A 13,660-nucleotide genomic window follows, 5' to 3' on the forward strand; every position below is an offset into this window, starting at 1 on the left:
GCTGAAACGGGGGCCTATTCTGTTATTCCTTGGATAAATGGGATGACACTATACAGCCAAAGCTTGAGTCTGGCATGAGGGGGTGGGAGAGGCTCTGCAATGCAGTGCCAAACCTGATCAGGTGCTCCACAGGGGAGCATAAGGCAGCAAAGTTTCACAGGTGCAGGACTTAACAGGTCTCTCTTGTAAATTACATCTCATTTCTTTTCCACATGTGCCTTGGTTTTCATGTTAAATAGTAAATATTAGTTAATGGCATCTCCCAGAAACACAGGAATTTTAAATGTCTTCCTTCCTATGCAGCTTGGCACCCAGTCATTAAATTTTCTTGGGCTGGAGCTAATTAAACCCACCTTGTCTATCTAAGACCATACAGCCATCTCACATTTTCTGCAGGATCTGTGTGCCCAGGCAACTAGGGCAGTCCTGAGCCTTATCACCATTAACACCTCTTTCTTTTCACAGATTTCCTGAATATACTGCAATACCTAATACTTAGTTCTTGCACCTTCAAACTACTGTGTAAGTGTGAAACAATCCAAACAATGCCATGGGAAGGTGATTCGTTTGCTTTGTACATCTTTTAATCTGAAATGCACATTAGTGTCAACCTCCTACCCCTATGTCCACTTACATAGACCACTCCTGTTTTCCCCTTACCCCTCTGAACAGTTAGGCAGAAAACTTAATATAGTCTACTATTAATTCTATTCATATATTCTAACACATTGGTATCATTAAACCCTGAAACCAGACCTGTTTCTAGAGACATTACACTGAAGTCTCACCCCAAGGTTGGCCTTCCCTAGAATGTATCGTTACAGCACTCCATCTTTGCTTTGTTCACCAAGCCGAACCGTGACTCATGTATTAACCAGGTGACGAAAACATTTTTCATATGGACGTTGACACGTTTGTGTCTGCCATGAGAGGAGCTGTGCCAAATGCTGCCACTTAACCTTTCTGAGGGCACGCAACTCCCCCGCCAGCGCAAGCCAGGGGACGGCTGGGCTAGTTCTGGTGCGTGTGCGCCTTCGGGCCCTTCCCGGGCAGGCACAGCAGCCTTGGGTGCTGCTGAGGAGAAAGGAAACAAGGCAGCCAGATGGAAGAATCAGCGCAAGTTCGCGTTTGTACAGCTGTGGTGAGGCCGGCATCGGGGATTTGGGCTACCGCCTGCTCCGAAGAGCGTGCTGGCGGACACCCGTGGGGCGCCGTTTGCTGGGAGTGACCGCCGGCCTGCGCGCCGTCCCCCGGGCTGGGCCGGGCAGCCGCGCGGGCCGCGATGCCGCCGTGGGGCCCGGCCCCAGCCGCCGCCGCCGCCGCCTTCCCCCCTCAGGCCGTGGTGCGCGCCTGAAACCGCTTCTCCTGTGTCGTCGTCGTCCCCCCCCCCACCCCCCCTCCCCGTATAAAACATTAAGGGCGCCCTTTGTCCGAGCCGGCGGCAGGCAGCGCCTCACGCCACCACGTCCTGCCTGAATAATTTAAGGCGCGTAACGGATCGGCCGTGCGGGGCTCCTGCCGCACCCCGCGGCCGGCCCGCCCCCGGGCAGGCGGGCTCAGACGGCGCTCCGGCTCCGGCTCCGGCTCCGGCTGCAGCCGGCCCGGCACGGGACGGTGGCGGCGGTGCCCGCCCCGAGGCGGGGCGGGGCGGGGCGGGGCGGGGCGGGGCGGCCCGCCGGTGGAGTGCCGTGCGGCGGCGGGCTGTGTCGTGCTGTGTGGGCGCCGATGGTGTTCATGACCGAGCAGCGGTGCGATGCGGAGGAGCCGAAGGTTGTGCGGGCCGCCGGTAGGCGGGAAAACAGGGGCGCCCTGCGGCTGTGAGTACTGCCCGGAGCGGGAGGGGCGGCCGCCCGCCCGCGGGGACCCGGCCTCCGCCGCCGGGGGGAGGCGGCGGCCGCGGCGGAGAGTTACTCGGGGGAGTCGCGGCGGCGTGGGGGGGGGAGGCCCACCCGGGGCCGTGGCTCCGCTGCTTCGGGGGCTCCGCTGCTTCGGGGGCTCCGCTGCTTCGGGGGCTCCGCTGCTTCGGGGGCTCCGCTGCTTCGGGGGCTCCGCTGCTTCGGGGGCTCCGCTGCTTCGGGGGCTCCGCTGCTTCGGGGGCTCCGCTTTGAAGTTCATAGCGGAGAGGCGTCGAGGGGTTCCCCGCGTCCAGGCGTGAGCGCAGACACCTCTGCTGAGCCGGGGTATGCGCTCTTCAAGAGGCGGCCCGGGGCACAGCGCTGAACTCCAAAGTCGTACTTTTAGGAGCAAGGCGTATAAATATTGCCTCTGGTGATTTCATGCGGCAGCCTGGAAATGCTGCTTTGCTGTGGCACAGAAATCCAGCAGCTGTGCGTTATCACTTACAGTAATACGCATGGGCTCCAGCGGGAAGCTGTGACCCTCTCCGCTGCCTAGAAGCTGCCGAGAAAACCCAGAGCTTTGCTGAAAGTTGACAAACTTTAATACAGGCAAGATGCAGTAAAACGGGAGTTCAGTCTGATTGCTGTCCCGGGGCAGGCCACTCCAGCAAGGTGGTGGGCTCTTGCCTGCCTTGGCGTGGTTCCCCACCATGCTCCTTGCCCAGCGTGGTCATACCCATACCTGGCCTCCTGGTTTTTAACTGAGCAGTACTGTAAAAATCGAGCAGATGGAGAAGTGAAAAAATACCTAACATTCCTCAGTAGGAATAGGGAGCCTTGCTCACTTGTGAGGGCTGCTTAGGTTAACTGATGGAGGGTACAGAAGTCAGAGGGCTTCCCCTTCCCTGGGCAGGAGGACTTCCTGCACTCCTGCAAGGCCACCGAATTTCCCAGCCACTGATGGTCGCTGGTGATGTCAGGGGTTAAAGGCTGCGTCTCCTGCAGTGGTCTTTGGCTTTCTGTGGAGGTCTCAAGTGATTTAGGTGCTTGTATGCCATGGGAATGACCATCTGGTGGAAATCTTCCTGGAATCAAGCAGCTGTCTGGTTCCATACCAAGCTCCTAATTCACATGGGACTTAGCAGTTCCAGCGATGCTGTTTGAGAAGTTCAGGGATGCTGTTTGAGAAGTTAATCATCTGCAAAACAAGAAACTGAAAAGTATGGAGCTAAAAAAAAAAAAGAAAAACAAAGGCTACTTTCTCCTAATCTGGGATGATTCCTATCCCCAAAGAATTTTTCTTCACACAGATTTAGTCTTAAACAGCCTCCAGGAAAAAGGAGAACAAGGTACCAGCAACTAGCTCTGTCTCTGGAAAGAAACTCTGAGGTCTGTGGATTTGGTTTTCTTCCCAACTGTTGTTTTCCTGATCTCTAAGCAGGTGTATTCCCAAAGTATATATCACAGTGAAATCTGTTGCCAGAAATAACTTGCTTGTTAGAGAGCACTGGGAATCAAAGTGTCTTCTAAGCATCCTTTATCCTGTAAGATGTAGTCACGTCAGTGACTTCACATTACAAATGAGATTTAATTCCCTGACCTTTTCTGAAGTCTTCTGACTTCTAGCCTAGGGTCCTGATCACCCACACAGAATTATGCCTGTGAACCGAATGAAGTTCTTTGGATATGCAAGATTGGTGTCTGATTTTTTTTTTGCTTTTGAGTATGGGAGAAGAAGTCCGAGACAGTGTATATATAGAAAGCTTAATGTCAGAGACAATGCACATGTACCAACTAACTAACCAACCCTCTGTTTTGTCCCTAGGTGTTTAATCTTTCAGGGCTGAATCAGCTACAGTTGTAGAAGTGAGGTCAGTCTTAACCAGTGTGATAAATGGAGGAGTCTCACTTGCCGTGTTTCTCCTTTTTTCAGCTGTCAATTTTTGCTGTTCAGTAGAAGGTAGGTGTCATGCAGGGGAAAGCTAAGCAGTCTGTTACGCTGCAAGGTACAGTGTTCGGCCATAGTAGCCTGGGCAGCAGGAGAGTGAAAAGACTGGGGTAGGCAAAAAAGTTGAAATGCTTTGTCTTAAACTAGAAAATTATTTAATCATTTGCTGGCTGGAAACAAAGTGGGAATTTATTTGCCAATCCCATTTAACTGGTAGCTGGATCCTTCTGAGAAACCATTATGTTCATTTGACTGTGAGTTAATCTCAGAAACCAACTAACTTTGGTTTGACTAACACGAAGTTACAGGAGGGATTGTTCAGCTAAAGAACAAGAACAGAATCTTGGTTTTGATTCAGTTAGAAGTGAACTCTTAAAGTTGGATAGCTGAAATTTGGTTTTAGAAAATTTTGTAAGTAAGTGTGTGTGGTTGTGGTGGAGTTTCATTCCCTTCATGTACTTCCAGGGAATAATATGCAACCAACAGAGCTCATGCTGGCCTCTGTTTGAAAAAAATCCTAGCAGAGTTATAGAGGCTTAGAGAATTTTTTAGTGTTTTCCAAAGCTCAGGAGAGATTTATGGGTGTACTGTAATCTGTACTTCCTGGAGGTATGCTTAAAATGTTGTTCAGTTTAGAGATAGACTTTATAGCTCGATGTGCTTCTGCTGCTACCATAAAGGTGTCCATGGAGTTCTTTTGAAGGATTGAAGCTGTAAAAGTGTTTGGGTGTTTTTCTATTGGATTGGATTTTCTTAATTATTTAAATATTAGAGCGTAGAAGATTATCTGCCAGTGATTCAGGAACTTTCTACAGAAAGAGCAAAGTACATTCATACTGATTTAGAAAATGGACTTCTCTGGCATGTTTAGCAATCATTTTATCTTTGCTAAGTTTGCAGTGCATTTCTGTGGGCTGTACAGCCCCAGAGGTAACTCTGTGTGGAAGATGGACGCTGTTATGTGGAGCCAAAATAGTGTTGTGCCAACGGTTTCTCATTACATGGAGTTCCTTTCAAGCAAATCAAAAGTTCCTGGACAGAAAACACCTTCCAAGTGGTGTTCCCAGACCGTTACATCCTGATGGGGTCTTGGACTAGAAAGGAATTAACCCTTGCATTGTATTTAGAGGATATTTATTTTTCAGATGTGGAAGTGGGGTGTATTTTGTTTGTGGTGGCATTGGACCTGCCGCAGAAGCTGTCAGCCCCACTGCGGGGACAGCTGGTGAAACAGATGTTGTATTGTTGAAAATAGTGTGGTGCATTAGGGATAAATGGCAGAGGTGTAATAACGAGAAGTTCATATTCCACGTCAGCATCCTTTGCTTTCACACACACTTGCTTCTGTTGAAGTCAATATAGCATTTTCTGGTTTCCACAGATTGTATTTGGCCTAGTACAATTAAATCTGTCTGTATTAGGGCAATGTGTTGAGTTACTAAATGGTAAGATACCACTAACGTTAAGTGGTGCATTCTGTCCCCTCACAGTTATGGTGTAAGGCTAACGTCGAGTTACTGAGTGTAACTTAAAAAAATGAGGGGCTGGGACTTAAGACTCTAAAAGGTATGGAAAGTTTTAGATTTTTTTTTTTTTTTTTCCTGAGCAAAACCACATTGCAGATACTGGGGAAAATATGCTACTAAAAGCAGTTAAAAACGCTTACAGGCGAATTACGTACTTTTGGGAAAAGCAAGAATGGTATTTTTTATGGTTTGTTTGTCTGACATGTTATGCTGCCGTAACAGATATTTCCTAATAACTATTTATCAGTTGATAAGACAATTAACTGATTGACCTGTGTATAATCATAACTCACTAACTTTTTTGCTAAGCCCTCTTACTTGAGAGAAATGCAAAATGCAGAGAAGAAAGGGGAGGTTATTTATTACTGATTCAGAGTTTTATTACAGCTTTGATCCAGGTTAACTCCTTCCGAGCAGTCAAACTTCTACAATTTTTTTTTTTTTTTGTGAAGGGGAAAAAAGCATAGGCATGTGCCTATGTTATTCACGTTCTGTACTTTCAGCTGGGTGAAGATATTAACATGTATTAACTGTCATATTTTTTTAATTCTTCCCTATTTTAATAGCAAAAGTTGAAATGCGTGATCTGAAAAGAAGGGTGGGCTTGCAGAGTGGAGCATTGAAATTGAGGTGTGACAGAAGAAGTTTCCAATCAGGATGACCTCCATTTGTTCATGATGATATTTTTTAATTGCTCCTGTTTTTCCATTTTTTTCCTGACATTCTTACTTTGTTCACTGTGTATATATGCTTAAGTTATAAAAGCAGCTTTTTAAAATAATTGTGCTATGTGTAAATGCATGCCATGAATCCAAACAGCCTTTTCTTTGTACCAAAGCACCTCATTGGCTAACCTGAAATACTCCCAAATGTGCTGTCTTTACCAGTTATATGCAGACTGTGAGAAATGCTTGTAAGGCAACATAATACTAGAGATAAGCTTTGGGCAGCAGGATTTGTTGCTGGTATTTGACAGGTGATGCATAAACATAGTATCAGAGTATTGTCTTCTTACCACTATCTCTATGAATGTTGCAGTCACATGGCTTAGAAATTATGTGCTTATCTATTGATACTACTGCTGGGACTAGTGATATTCATGCTCTCTATACATAGCTCTTGCCAAGTCCATATATATCCCTTCAGTTAACCTTTTTAGGTTTGTGTTACTGTTATACTAGAGAGAATTTGGATTTGGTCTAGCAATCTTTACAGACCTCTTTTATGGTACTTATTTTAACCAAAATTCATAGGTAGCTGTCTGGATCCATCTAGGCTGATCAGCAGAAGTCTCTTAAAATATTGTCATAACAGAGCAAATAATTTATCTGCAGACAATAGGAGGAATATGGTAGGACAAGTTGTCTTTCCTTGTTTCTCCACTTTTCCTTAGAAAGAAACTTATTGCTTTATTTAGAAGATCTCTGAGCTACCCAAAATTACAGAGAGATTATGTTTTCTTGCCAGAAAGCTGTAAACGAGTATCGTTAACATCCATTTTTCCTTCCAGATAATGCAAAGGTCAGTGGGAGATTCCAGGAGGACTATAGGCAACTGCTCCCTGCCAACCCACTGTATAGGGTCTTTGCCTCCTCTTTGTAAAATGGCATAATGTGCTGTCTCATGCTGGGGTGATTGTTACAGTAATGGAATTAAGTACTGGGAGGGAGGAACACCTGAATAAAAGGGAGAACCAGGGGCTCTATGGGTACTTACAAGGAGGACACAGTTGCCTGTTCTTAATTCCCAGGTAGCTGAGCTTCAGTGCTATACTGAAGTATTCGCTTCCTTTAAACTTCTACCTGGCACTGACTGGCTTCTGCCTCCGTCCTTGAAAAATAGCACGCTAAGGTGAGGGAGGTTATTGAGTTTCCAGAAAGAGTGGCAGGGAGTAATGTGCAGATTGCAGACAGGCTGCAGAAAAACTCAGCAGGGAGGATGGTGTAGAGGTAGGCTGAAGCCTTCCTCCTCTGTAGATAGATGGGGAAAGTCTAGTTACCTAGTCTAGTTACCTTACTATGACACAACAGTTCCTGACAACCCCCCCAAAAAAACAACCATACCTAGTCATGTCCTCTACAAAGATCCATTCCTATAGGTGCCTCAGTGGTTTAGCCCTCTGGGAATCTTAAGTTTAGGCAGTTTATGAAAGATGGATCACCTAGGCAAAAGGCTCTTGATGGTGATTTTGTAGCTACCATTTATGCTATACTAGTTCAAGAAGAGCCATTTAGACTTTCCTGAAGGAATGTTCTAGTACAAAAATGCAGTAAATAAAAAAATATGCCCATTTGGTTTTGTGAAATTTTACAACATATGGAAATACGCTGTGGCCAGCATAGAAGAGAGTGGGTGTTGCCATGGAGGATGGCATGTAGCCAGTGGAAAGGCTCATACTGAAGGAGGAGACTTGCAGACCATTCAGGCTCAGTGTCCTTGTGACCCAGAAAATGGAAGGTCAGTCTGTCCCTAGCAGGGATCTGGCCACCATGTGTCACATCTGTTTCTAATAAGAATATCTTTTTCCACGACTTTGGAAGGAAAATAGTTCCTTATATACAGTGTTACAGTTCGAGTCACTGTTGTGATTAGTGTGGGTTAGACCCATTGTTGGAAGCTAGTATTTCCTACTGTGAAGCGATAGCTTTTATGTTAGATTATCTACATTGTTCTGGTCTTTTCTGTGAACGCATAGATGGGTCTGTAAGAAAAATGGTAGATTGCAAAGATCATGATGGGAGGTTCAGCATTGCCAAACCCTTGGTGAATAGTGGGCCTCCAACAGTGATTTCACTTTGATCCGCTTCCATCCTTGATGGAAGGTGTCATGAAAAAGGGTAGATAAACACAAGTAGATACTCATTTTCATCTTGGGTAGTGTTTTGCATTAGGCGCTGTGCACTATTCTTGCTGGGGAGCTTACAAAAACATTGTACTCAGGCATCCCTTGAAATGCTCAATTAGTGTTGCTTTTTAAACGGAGAAATCTCATTAATGGTTATGGATTATTTGTTGTCAAGGCCAGTTCTCAAAGAAACTGCTGCATGATCAAACCTAACCATCCTTCTCTTTGTTTATAACCTCTCTGAAGAACCAAAATTATTTTTTCCTGTGTACAATGATTAAAATACTTTGCAGCATATTGAGTCATTATTTATAAAAGTGCCATAAAACAAGCTTCTGTTCAAGTGATTAATGGAGGCTTCATTTTTTAACTTTGTTTGTGTTGTAAGACTGCTCCCAAATCTCTGCTATCATCTCTAACTGTTCTGTGTTCTTAATAGCAGTTAATATAATTGCTGATGTCTGCTTCTTTTTTTTTTTTTTTTTTTTCCTTTTTTTAAATCCTAATTCTGTCTGACGTAACTACTAATTTTTTTTCAAAAGCACAATTAATCATGGAAAACTGGCAGCCAGGTCTTGTATCATGTGGAGGCATGTTGTTCTGGAGTTCTTCCTCCAAAATACAGAGAAGTAGCTTCAGGCCAAACCTTTATACTTACGCTCTGGTTATCAGGACTCATTTGTAAAGATGCTTCTGGTGTTCCAGAGAGAGAGATTTGCGTTGTTTCTGCCTGAATTACAGAGCAGATCTAATTGATAGCTGCCTATGAGGTCATACTGAACACATGGGTTGTGTATAGATGCAGTATTTATCCTTTTTTTTTAATTGAATTCAGTATAGAACAGTTAGTAGACGTTCAGGATGCAGAAGAGAGGGTAAAGGAAGATCTGCAGGTCGTAGATCCAGAATTCTTTCTTTCTTTCTTTTCCCTTTTCCTGTTACCTCTGGAAGCTAAAGGTGAAAATGTGATCTGATATAAGGCTGCACGCTTCCTCTTTAGTAGGAATTATGATCCTATTTTTTGTCATGTTTTGGGTTAGAAGATAAGATAGGCTGGAACTAGGAGACAGGAAGACCTTTCCTCCTAAAGGCTTTCAGCGAGTTGGAGAATAAAAAGAACTCATGCTTTAGTCTGAAGTAGGTGTGAATGAGTATCTCCCCTAAGGTCTTTTGCTTCACATTTTTGTCAGAAATGTCTGTCAAAGATTGTGTCATGTGCTGAATTTGACCATGCCTATGTTCAGATGAATAGTTGTTTGTCACCCTGCTGAGACTCCCATGAAAACTGCATCATGGGAATCTTGTGAAGTTGAGTGGAGATACGTATGAGAGGGCTTTTGCTTTTTGAAGTAGATATCTGAAACGGAAACTCTTGAAAAGACAAGAGAGCTAAATGGCTTATGTTCCTGTTCTAGTGTTAACTTAATAAAATATCTTGTTATAGTGTCTCATGTTTCAGAGCACAGGGAATTCTTCTGTGTTTTTTTTTTTTTTTTTCTATGGAACCTGATAGCAGTCTGGTTTTGATTAGACAGGGAATACAGACAGTTAATAATAGATGGTATTTAGAGCAGAGAATTTACATACTTGCTAATGACGTCTGTGGTGTTACAATGATCTTCCTGATGTCCATGTGAAACTTGATCTGGTTATTATGTGAAATGTCTATTCAGTTGAGGAAAAATACTGACTTCCTCTATCCTTAACAGTGTTGGAGGGGTTTCTGTTCAATATTGACTCGAAAATTCCATTCATCCTTTTAATAAGGATACAGCAACACAGACATGTGAAACTACTTACACGCGAGTAATTGTGTTGCAAGAGATAGCTATGAAATTGAATACAGTAAATATTTCTGAAATTTAAATACCTTGACACATAAAATAAGATTCATAATTGAAAAAGTCTTTAACAATTGGGTTGGTTCCTCTTTCAGTGCTAGCTGACATCGAGATTCTACCTGTGTCAGCAGACCTGCTTCATCCTAAAAATGCATAAACATGTTATATACATGTGGTGTATATGCATGTGTGTCCATCCATATGCATATGATATTCAGTTAATGTACAGCTGCATAACTCTGCCTCCATTATGCCATGTTCAACTATGATCTCATGAGAAGAGAATTAGACTGCTCCTTGAACAACCGGAGGTAGTTAAATCACAGTCTGGTTCATACCTATTCATATTAACAAACTGACCCTTTCCCTCATACAGGGTTTCACATCTCTGCTCCTTCATTAATGCTTTGCCGCTCTCCACGTTCAGCGTAAATACATCTGCAGGGCGTGTGTCTGTCATACAAAATACATAAGAAATTCCATACTTCCAAATCAGCTGCTTTACTTCCTTCACTTTTCAGCCTTAAGTACAGGCTGTGTACTAAGTATATGGAATTATACAAATACCAAATGCATACATTATGGCTATCCTTAAGATCTACTGTAGCAACTGTTAAGCAGCTCACTGCTCTTCTGATTAGGGTAGCTGTAGCTCATTTTCTGCCTGTTTTGTTAGTTTTGGAGTCTCAGTGATAGTCACTATTTGGCTTTCCATTTGCAAGGTAAAAGTGATACTTGGTCTTAGAAGTGGATTAAATTATAACATTGTTCTGAGGCATTTTTTTTTTAGGAGATGTGTTTTCTTCCATAAATTGTGCCTTGTGCCATATAACACTGGAGCATGGCTGTAGACCTACTGGGGACATTTTGCTTGTGAGTGACCAGACTGTGTAGAAGCAGTCATCGTCTGAAATCCTCGACTTGAGCACTGTTGTTAGTTTATCCAGTACAGAGACTACTCTAATCTGCTATGAAGAGGGACAGCAGGAGAGTTTACAGTGGAAAAGGTATCTTCTTCAGTCCAAGGGTGAAAAAATTCAACTGCTTAAGGTATAAAAGCAAGCTCATCAGATAAATCACTCAGGATTCTGATTACACAACCCAAAAAGGTTAGTTCAATCAGCTGTGACAGAAAAGCTGTTCAGTGGAACCACGGGACATACCTTCTGAAAGAAGACTTAAGACTTCAGGCCTAGAAAAAGGAAGGTTGAGATGATTGCTCCTTCAGGGTGTGATAGGTCAAGGAAGGTCTGTGCTGAGGAGGTCTTGCCAGCAGCATGCTTATCGGGATGTTCTTTCAAGAATTAGTACATTTAATCTTACCCCCTTGCAGTCATCCCTACTTGAAGCATGTTGCTGGTATGTCTCCTGGATGCTGCCTAGAGAGATCTCTTCATCCTACTTCATGTCCTCTGCTTTTAAGCCTGCCAGAGTCAGTCAGCTTTATTTGAGATCCTGAAATGTTTTGAGCCTCTCCCTCTGGCTTATAGTTTCTGAAAGAATAACCAGTTCCGTTATCTGAATAGACTTACATCTGGGAGCTTAAGCAACACTATTTCTCAGTATTTGAGCCTTTTGCACTACTTTGATTCCTTTGTTAAATCCTTTTGGTCTGTTAACAACTACCCAGTAAATCCAATAGCTACTCAACAGAACCAAAAGATACAGAATGTCATTGTATTTGTGATGGATATTTCTGTGTATGTTGTACTAAGCATGGTTGTGGACAGTAGGGGAGAAATTACTCTGCACTCATTTGGTTGATCATTTGCAATCTAACTGCTGTTGCAAAATTAATCCTCTTTGTATAAAAGAGACAAAGCAGTGTAACAGGGTTTCTCAGGTAACATGATGATCCCATACATATGCTCCATCCACAGAGGAAATGTTGCAGCAATGCTGATTCACATTGAACCCTAGTGAAATACTGATTTGGCTGCAGTTTTGGTAACAGTTGAAGAGGTAGCTAGCATCTCTGGTTATTCAGTGTGCCTTTTTCCTCCTACCTAACTGACGTGCACTTTGTGGACTGGAAGACCGGTTTGTCACAACTTACTGTGTCTTCTGAACTTCTTAGACCTTTTAGCATGTGGACCAAGTAGCATCTGTGTCCTTTGGGGCGAATCTGAGGAAGCTCTGTAGAAAGGTTTGTGTGGTTGTGGTTAATTAAAGACAATAACCGCTGGATTTTTTGGTATCTTTTACCTATGCCTGAGAAGTGTTCATGTCTGATAGGACTATACTGGGGTTGTCAAAGACAATGGTTGTTCTTTCAGGCTCACTTTCCAAACTCTGGCCTGTTAGTACATCTCTCTCACAATATTTGTGTTCAGTGTGTCTTGTGCAAACTAGTTTTGAAGGGAACAGGGAAAAAAGTTTATATTTTAGATTACTGTCTTTAATATTTTTCTTCTTGAAAAATCCTTGTTAATGTGATGCAGCATAATTTTCATGGGAAGTCTGAATTTTTCAGGTACTGGAGAAGATTATTGCCAAACAAGAAAACCTTCAGAAGTTTAGAAAACTTTCTGCTGTACAAGGAACTTGACACACCTGTCTGTCATAAAGGTTTTGTCTTACAGAAACCATTCAAATCAGAAGAGATGGAGTTCCTCTGATATTGAAAATACATTAACAAATAAAGTACATTCTGTATGTCATTAGAATGGAACTTAACCTACTGCCTTGATTAATATATTTCATAGAACTTTGTCTTCCTGTGATTTAACCTTACTTAAACTCAGTTCAGTTATTGGTGCATAGTTAAAAAAGGAAAACATTAATTGCAAAAAGTTTAGCTAGAGTGCTTGCAACTAATGTTTATTTTAACTTACATAGATACAAGATGATCCCATAGTAAGTGCAAGCCTTGGCTTTGAAAATACTCCCTATGACAACCTTTCTTTATTTGGAAACTAGAGGAAACGTTTTTCTTTTAGTTGTTATTTTAAATAGACTTGGTAGTAGTACCAAATACACAATATATGTTGAATTTGAAAAATGTTTCTTTTCATGCTTTGCACTGGTATTTATTTGCTGCAAATACAGTTAATTTACAACTATAGCTATCAGTTGTAGAGAGCATAACTTTGTTTCTGAAATGCACTTTATCTAATTTTTTTCATGGATTGCTGACTTTTGTGCTCTTTTTACAAACCATTTATGAATCCCGACTCACACATGAAAATGTAATGGGTGCTTTAATTTGCTTGTGACTTGATGAACAGTATTGTTTTGGTGTTAAGTCATACCTGTGATCTTTCCTTCTTCAGAAAGTCAGCTATGATTCTTCTTATACTTTAAAGACACCTGCTAGAAACTTAGCTACTGTGTGGAGCTATAGTTACCAGACGTATAAGGACAAATCATTATGTAGTTTTTTCATTATGTGAAGGGGGCATATGGGAGGTAGGCTGAAAGATAGATATAACAGAACCATATCAGCTAGTAGGAGTACACCCAATTGCTGCAGTCAGTGGCATGTGTTATATGGGTGAGCCTCCTCATGCCTGAGATGTTTTGGGGGAAACTCTTGCTGTATTTGGGTGTATTATCCTTGTTCTCAGCTGCAGAAGGCAATCTTGGAGAGGTGACCAGACTAGCATGAAATAGCTCAGCATTTCTACATGCAACAGTCAGCAGAATTAGTGTGTTGAGATGCC

The 13,660-nt window shown here is 42.9% G+C and overlaps 1 protein-coding gene across 1 annotated transcript in view; it reads left to right on the forward strand.

Annotated features, from left to right (window-relative positions):
• The first annotated feature begins 1,679 nt into the window (after positions 1–1,679).
• Positions 1,680–13,660, forward strand: part of GRAMD2B (GRAM domain containing 2B) — a 33,396-nt gene continuing 21,415 nt past the window's right edge. Inside the window, exon 1 of the mRNA XM_032984078.2 lies at positions 1,680–1,817. Within this exon, the coding sequence (XP_032839969.2) occupies positions 1,726–1,817 (92 nt within the window). The 5' untranslated portion in view covers positions 1,680–1,725. The remainder of the gene's footprint in view (positions 1,818–13,660) is intronic.

The sequence above is a fragment of the Tyto alba genome, unplaced genomic scaffold, assembly GCF_018691265.1.
Source record: "Tyto alba isolate M040663 unplaced genomic scaffold, T.alba_DEE_v4.0 Super-Scaffold_13, whole genome shotgun sequence".
Taxonomy (NCBI): domain Eukaryota; kingdom Metazoa; phylum Chordata; class Aves; order Strigiformes; family Tytonidae; genus Tyto; species Tyto alba.